This window comes from Drosophila serrata, unplaced genomic scaffold (assembly GCF_035046125.1).
Source record: "Drosophila serrata isolate PLE 108 unplaced genomic scaffold, ASM3504612v1 contig_175, whole genome shotgun sequence".
Taxonomy (NCBI): Eukaryota; Metazoa; Arthropoda; class Insecta; order Diptera; family Drosophilidae; genus Drosophila; species Drosophila serrata.
In genome coordinates, this window is record NW_028257073.1 from 133,874 (window position 1) to 142,120 (window position 8,247).

The window sequence follows — 8,247 nt, forward strand, 5'->3', positions numbered from 1 at the left end:
TTTTCTGCCATTCATAAGGCCTTTCCCAAAGTTTGTTTACATTTATAGTCTCTGTTATTCTTTTCCTTGAGTATTTTTTTTAAACATATTCACACACGCGCATTGTCCGAAAACAGTATGGGGATAAGTACAGCAGCGGTCAATCATAAAGGTCCAAACACATTAATTAATTTTTTAAACTACTTTTTTTTTAAATTCCGACTACCTAATTAATTTCCGAATTAATGTAACCGCAAATGTATTTCTGCCGAGCAAAATTTTTAATTTAGTTTAACATTCCTCATATTAAAAATTAAATGACACAATCAAAAATATTGAAGACTATTTACTACGATTTCAATTGGTTCCTAAGTTCCAAATCCAGCTCTTTGAAAAAAAAAAAATAATAGTATGGCTCAGTTATTTATTCTATTCCATATAGATTTTCTATAAATTTCAATTTAGTTATTCTTTAAATGTGATTCGGTTGTTGCCTTGCTTAAGTCCAGTGGGGGAAATAATGTAATCATATGCTTAGGATAAGGTTGCCCTGGTAACTTCCAATTCGAGATGAGCTCCGTGATGTTCCATACCCTAGTCAGCGCCTCCTCGCTTGTACCAGCCCGTGTCATTCAGGTAGCCTATGATTGCAGTCACTGATTGTCTTCCCACTTCCCCTAGTGACCCGAGCTGGTGAGCCACGAAGTAACGCGCCCGGATTTAGTTTAATTCCAGGCAGTAAATTCTCCGGTGTCTCATGCTCACCCAATTCCTCTTAACTTCTGTAGTGTGGACTGTAGGGTAGGTTAGGGTGTCCAGTGATGGTTGCCGTTATTCATCTGATGTCTTTTTTACGGTTGGAAATCAGCTCGGCAGTCCGTCTACTGTTATAATTTAGCCATGAAAGTTTCAATCTTCTTCATCTTAGCTGGTTAGTAATTATAAATGGTCCTGAGTTTTTGTCTGGACTGAGTTCAGAGAGAGTAGAGTGTTTGTTGTGTTAGAGCTTACCTCTTTTTTTTACCCTTTTGTTCTCTGATAGTCTATTTAGTGACTCTTTGTATTTGGCCACTAGTGGAAGAAGTCCTTTCTGTTGCAAGGTATCTGAGTGGATCCTTACCTTGGTATTCCTGAGATCTCGATTTAATTAGAGTTCGACAGCTGTCAGTATTAAGGGAACCTCCGCCTGGAACACAGGAGCTGATGCTGGGAGGTAAAATAACTCTTACTCCCCTCCTCTCAGCGAAGATTTCGGCCCCTACCTCTCAGCTCATCCTCGAGCTGTCCGTGAAGAGTGGTTCCTCATCTGGCTTGGATACACTCCCTCTACTCCATTCTTCCCTTGTTGGGTGCTTACGTGAGGGGCCCATTGTGCCGCCTCTGCTCAAAAGCGAGCTTTCTGTCTCGGGCTCGCTAGCGCACTCCAACTATAGCCGACCTCCCGCTCTCGCTTTAACGATGCAAAGCGACCGGGAGCTCGGTTCTAAGTTAAGTTTGCCGATCTCGCGCTCTCGCTGTAATGAAGCCAAGCGACCGGGAGCTCGGTTCTTAGTTAAGTTTTAGTCTCTTGTAAGCAGGGAATAAAAGCTGACGCTGAACTATGTATATACCGCGACGCCCCCGCCTTTGAATTTTTAACCCTGACGGGTTAATTTTTTTGCCAGCAACGTGGGAAATATTTGGCCTCCGATAAGGGCTCTTTGCGGGCAGGAGCGCCCCAATAACATTTGGTCCTTTGAGCCGGATGACTTGCAGGATATCCTCCAAGTCACCAGCAGTTCCAGGCATCTGTCCCTTAAGATAAGTACGAGTTTTCCTCCTCCGTCTATCCTCGCTGCCGATCTGCAACAGTGGGCCGAACACTCAATTTCGGTCGTACTCCCGCAAGATTTTCCTTTACATTCGTGTCAGCTCGCAGTTCGAGTTTTCTTGACCCCAAGGCAGCTGAGGAACTCCAATTTCTATTCGCCTCCGTTCCTCGAAAATTTTCATCGGTTTTCAAAGTTTCTCGCCGTTTCTTCCATTGCCCGTTGCCCATCAACTTGCTAACGGTCGAGGCCTATGTACAGCTGCATACACACACACACACACACACACACACGAATGCCGGTGTGCACTTGTTTCGGGAGTTCACTTTGTTTGCCGAACAGTCCGCCGTTGCCGCGAATTTTTTTTTGTCGTCTTTTGTGCCGTGTCCATACAACATATTTCTGTTCGCGGAATTTACTACAGTCCACTTCTCGACGCTCCACTCGACGCTCGGCGCTCAAAGTGAACGAAACAATTAGAAACAAAACCCAAACGCAAACGCAAGTGTTTTAATTGTTTACAATTTCGCCGCCACAGAGGTCGTGTTGTTGTTGTTGTTATTTTGTGTCTTGGGGCCCTCACATAGGCACCGCTTGCCGTCGGTATAACGCAGCGAGCTTTTCCTCGCGACCAAGTACCGAGCTTTTAAGTCCAGCCCTTCGGCTCGGAAAAATTCATCATTTGCGGCTTGCTGTTGATGACATTGTTGCCGCTTAATTTGTTGGCCATCAAATAGGCACCGCTCGCCGTCGGCATAACACAGCGAGCTTTTCTCCGAGACCATGAACCGAGCTTTTCAGTCCAGCTCCTCGGCTTGGAACAATTAAACACCTGCGCCTTGTGATTGCTGACATTCGAATTGTTAACCAAGTGTTAGACAAGTCCCAGTATCACCAGCATCTAAATTCAATACCCTCAGCAAGTCGATCAGCAATTAGCCGCTTGGGCTCAAATATAACCGGTCTCCACAACCAAGACCGCGATTAAGTCCCCATCTTAATAAATAACAATAATTACGTATCTACGCCCAGTAAACCCATTCGGCTGCTTTTTTTTTTTTTGGCTCCATTCGTATCCTCCAGCCTTCTGTGAGCTCTATTCCGCTTGTTCGTCGTACGCATTCCCTAAACCCCTATCTCGAGTTCCATATAAATTTCGTCCATCATCTCTCCATTTTGTTTGCTGATCCAGATAGTGCATTAGTGAGACCGTTTGACCGAGAATGCCCACGGGAGACGACAAGAATCGCGTCCGATCCCCTCCATCCGCTTGGATAGGTCCCAATCCGCATCTCCGCAACAGTCTCAACTGAAGCCAAGGGCTACCGTCGCCATTTCAAAGGCAAAAAGCGACAAATCCATTGATTCACTACCTGGATCCTCGCCTAGAGTTACTCGGTCAGTTGTCAAAATGGCGCAGAATGCGATAGATGTCGCTCTCAAGCGGTTTATTGCCACCACAGACCGCGTTAGTCAATTAGAGGCGAATTCGAGGCGCCGGGCACCCCGGAGACTGAACAATTCTCCCCCTTCATGTGTCAAATCCATAGGGACCAAATCAGGGCCCTGTGGGAATAGGTGGAGAAAGTTGTGAGAGCTGCTTCGAACTGCTGTCCGCGTCCGACGACGGCAAGGCAGTGCTGGAGTCAAAGTACAGCTACTGTTATTCTGTTTATTCGAGGTGTGTTGCTAACCTTGAGGAAACAATATCACAAGCCGCCTCTCAGTCAGCTCTGGCGGCTAGCAGTGTCCCAACAATACATTTTCGCTGTGGGATCAATCTATACACAACAAAGCCGAAATTCCAACATGGAGGGAGTTAAATGTTTTTTTGACAGAGCGTCATCGCACCCTGAAGGCCATTGGCGGCGTCAGGCCTAGCGGTTCGGGGACAGTTCCGCCAAGATCGGCACCCACGAGCGCCCCAATTCACAGGCTCAATTCGTACGAGACCCGAGTAGTTCCTGCCCCCAAGGGGTGCGATCTCTCCGTTTGTCATCTCGGGTGCAGCTTTCAAGCACGAGCCTTAATAGACTCATGGTCCGAGGCGACCTTCATCATAGAACGGCTGTTCAACCTGATTAAGCTCCCGTTTAAGACCATTCAAGTCCAAATCTCCGGTCTTAATCAGTCCTTTTCTGTGCAGTCTACTAAATTGTGCCACTTTTCAATTCGGTCACCTGCCAGACCCGGGCTACAATTAGAGACTGCAGCATATGGATTCCGCAGCTGGCTGGCAATCTGCCCTCGTTTCTGATTCTGCGAGACCTTCTACATGGGCTTCCCGACGTCCCCTTGGCAGATCCCAAGTTCTTCTAGAGCTTCCAAATTGACGTATTAATAGGATCCGATTTTCTTCCGTCTGTCCTCCTTGGCAACTCCAAAACTAAAATATGCGGGTCGCTTCTCGGACAAGAGACTATTTTCGGATGGGTGCTGACAGGCCCTCTGTCTCCTGCTACTTCCCGCAGTGTGAGTGCCTTCTCCACACGAGTGGCTTGCGGCCACGACGAGTCGCTTGATCAGCTCCTCGCGAAATTCTGGGAGATAGAGGAAGGCACGACACGTATCGTCCTGGAAGCAGATCAGGGAGACACTACCCTGAGGGATGAATGTGTCATACCCAGCACGATGTCTCCGCGTATGAGTATTCGGACGGAGCGTTTCAGCGAGGGGACTGCTGCAAAACGTGTGGCCAGGACCATCACACACTGCTTCACCTACCCAAGCGACCACTGGCTCCGCGCCCCTTCTCGGCAATCTGCAGCCGCTCCTCGGACGGCCTCCGCCACTTCCCGCGCTTCCGCACTCCATTCCGGGAGCTAAGCGAGACGATGCGGGCCCACTTCCGCGACATCACTCTGGTCGACGAGGATTTCCATCTACCGGCGACCATCTCCGTCGTCCTAGGCGCGGATATGTATTCGAGAGTGATGCAGCCAGGCTTCCTGAAGATCCAGGATGGACTACAAGTGGCCCAAAGCACCGTTTTCGGTTGGGTCGTGTCTAGAGCCTGCCATCAGCCATAGCTGCAACGACCCTGTTGCAACCCGAGCGATTGCAAGGGGAGGCAGGATGTTTACGTGAGGGGCCCACTGTGCCGCTACTGCTCAGGAGCGAGCTTTCTGTCCCCGACTTGCTCTCGCACTCCAACTATTGCCAACCTCCCGCTCTCGCTTTAACGGTGCAAAGCGACCGGGAGCTCGGTTCTAAGTTAAGTTTCAGTCTTGTAAGCAGCGAATAAAAGCTGACGCTGAACTATATACCAAGACGCCCACACCTTTGTATTTTCAACCCTGACGGGTACATTCTTTCGCCAACGACGTGGGAAATATTTGGCCTCCGATAAGGACTCTTTGCGGGCAGGATCGCCCCCCTAACATTGGGTATTTCGTTGTATATGTTCTTCCAGGTCTGGCTGGCCTTCAGTCGTACTGCGCTTTGGACTTCTGTGTTTCTGATGAAATATTTTATTGGGATTATGTTTAGAAAGACATTCAGCGCTCCTGGGAGGCATAATCTCTGAATCCTTGTAAGTGTCTGGATGTTGTAGGCCTAAGCGAATGCTGGCCACCATCCTAGAGCTTCATATGTTATTATATTAAAACTTGGGGTGGATGCCCTAGTTTTTCCCGAACAATTTCCTACATTATTAGAATGCTATGCTTGCTTTCTTGAGCTTTTCGTTGATGTTTTGTTTCCATGTCACATTTGCGACTAATATTATTCCCATACACTTTGCTTGTTGCGACAGTTCTAGATCTATACCTTCTATCTGAAGTTTTTATTATTTGGGGATCTTTGTTATTCTTGTGAAAAGAATAAGCTACGTTTTACCGGTATTAATGGCCAATCCACAGGCACGTCGGACAATAGTCGAAAAGACAGTAGGACTTCGTCGCCTGCGTACGGTACATCTTTTAATCCTTCACTACTTCCGTCTACCCGTTAGCACTGCGACGATCCAGGTTCTGATGCATTCTACAACTTCCATCGTGTTGAGGAAAATGTAAAAATATAGTAATCAACACATTCACTTGTCGTTTCATACTCACTTACTGGTTGAGCTTCTCTCACTCGCACTCATTGCTATGACTGTAGAGGTACCAGACTATTTCGGAGAGACTAACTTGTATAATTGTATCATGGTGCCGATGGCGTACCAAATAGTGAGTTAAATTAAAATTAAATTATTAGTAAAGCTCGAGGGGTTTTCGCCTTTGTTAAGCGATGGTCAAAGGAGTTTGATGATCCTTACACATCAAAACTTCTTTATATCTCACTCGTTCGCCCTATTCTTGAATATGGTTCGTGTGTGTGGTCACCTCAATATGCGAAGTATCAAGACCTTATTGAATCTGTTCAGAAACAATTCCTTTTGTTCGCTCTACGTGGATTACACTGGGATCCACATCGTCATCTTCCATCTTATGCCGACAGGCTAAGACTTTTAAGCCTTCCCACCCTAAAGGATCGTCGAACCTGCCACGGCGTTATCTTTATACTTAAGCTACTCAATGGTCAAATTTGCTCCACGTTTTTGCTTAATAAATGCAAATTACGTCTCGCAGTCCCCGTAAGGCCTTCTCGTCATTTTCGTCCAATAGCCCTTAACGTTTGTAAGACGAATAATGACGAGCATGATCCTTTCCGTGTTCTATGTTCCATGTACAATAAGTACTATTTTCTGTTACATGTTGAATTGTCCTACGAGTTAAATGTCCAAAATCTGTTAACCTACCTATCCTTACCTCTGCCAACCTGATGTGAGTCGGAGCACATCGTTAAAAAACACTCCCTTTTGTTGTGCAGAGGTAAGGGTACAATATAATTTTAAGAATGGCAGTTCATTGCTATTTTCTTTTATAAATAAATAAATAAAAATGTTAGTTGAGTCTGTTTAAAGAGATAAGCATTAAAAAGAAACTAAATGGTTCTCATTTCAAACACTATCTGCAAAAAATGCAGTATAACCTCAAAGTGGAGTATAAAATAAAAACACATAAATTGGTATTATGACAAATTGCAAGTTTACCCAGATTTATAAAGTTACTGTAAATATTAAGAAATAACCAAAATCAATAAACTTTATTTACTGTGCTCTTTTCATTTAAAGGATGGAAAAATATCTAATCAGGAATTTAAAGATGCTGTCAAAAAAACATGCGTTGGTAAAACTTATGATGAATTTCCGCAGGTAAGAAATGTTAAAGTTTGCATTGTTAAAGAACCAGGATAGGATGTTTTTTAGCAAAAGTCTTAATTAAGATTCTAAGGAGCGCCAAGAGTTAGATCGATTTCAAAGTTGATTCATAAATCATAGCGATTCTAAATATTTCAGGAGTAGAGCCTTATAGAAAAGTGACGCTCGCGTGTTTTTTCTAAAAGAATTTGTCCACACAAGAGACGCCTGTTTTTAAAAATGCTAATTTCACCATTTTTTGAGCTTATTATAATTGGGAAGTCTTAAAAAAAATACTATTATTGTTTTCTGGAATATTATTTTAGCTATGAAGAGATATATTTTACTTGGTAAGAAATTTATTCCAAACGACTTAGGGCCAACCCTGAATGAATTTAACATTCTAAGGGAGAAATCTCTAATAAAGAATAAATAAATAAAAAAAAAAATCTCTTCCATAAAGTAAAATTTTACCAATGCCAAATATTATTATTATTAAATGCAAAATTATTTGTATATTCTTATTAATTAACGTTCAATAGTTTAATTGTAATATGCTGATTCATTTTCCTCCACATTTACAGTTTTTTTTTTCTATGGAAACTGCATAATATAATTGGCCAATTTCCAAACAAATAAATAATTTTCAATTCCAAGAGTAGATTAAAATTCCGATCCCAATTCCCCAAACCGAAAATTTGTAATTTTCCCAATCCCATTAATCGCGTATGCCATATACTCAAATTTAGTCACTCGTTCGAAATTTCCAGATGACTCTAAACATTTTGTTGCGATTATTATGTCATCTAAATATACAATAATCTTAATAAGTGACGTCTCTTTTAAGTCGCTAAAGCTATGTATTGTTTATTAACCCCTGGAAAGTAGACGGCGCGTTTTTCAGCCCGAAAGGGAGGAGGTGATTAAACGAAGTGAACTTCACCGTTTCCTCTTGCATAAACAGAAGGTAGAATCCATTCTTTAGGTCTAGCTAAGGTAACCATTTTTCATCTGTCATTTAATATAAACGGCCATCTATTACAGGAAGAGGATAACTGTATTTTGTTGTTAATTCATTTTATTTTCTAAAGTCGATGGGTGACACAAATTTCAGACTCGTTTGATCTAATATACACCTGGGCAATATACTCACCCAAAAATGTTTGCAATACGTTTTCGTCTGCGTAGAAAAGGCATCTGGGACTGCAGCTCAACGGTTTGGCATCATTGATCGATAGTTTCAATACCCATTTTGTTTCTGGCATAGTGGATCTAACA

At 43.5% G+C, this 8,247-nt stretch overlaps 1 protein-coding gene across 2 annotated transcripts in view; it reads left to right on the forward strand.

Annotated features, from left to right (window-relative positions):
* Positions 1 to 7,050, forward strand: part of Scp1 (Sarcoplasmic calcium-binding protein 1) — a 67,807-nt gene extending 60,757 nt beyond the window's left edge. For both annotated transcript variants that reach the window (XM_086827496.1, XM_086827495.1), the window contains one exon: positions 6,904 to 7,050. In XM_086827496.1, coding sequence (XP_086683622.1) covers positions 6,904 to 7,026 — 123 coding nt within the window. In that variant the 3' untranslated portion in view covers positions 7,027 to 7,050. The remainder of the gene's footprint in view (positions 1 to 6,903) is intronic.
* The last annotated feature ends 1,197 nt before the right edge of the window (positions 7,051 to 8,247 follow it).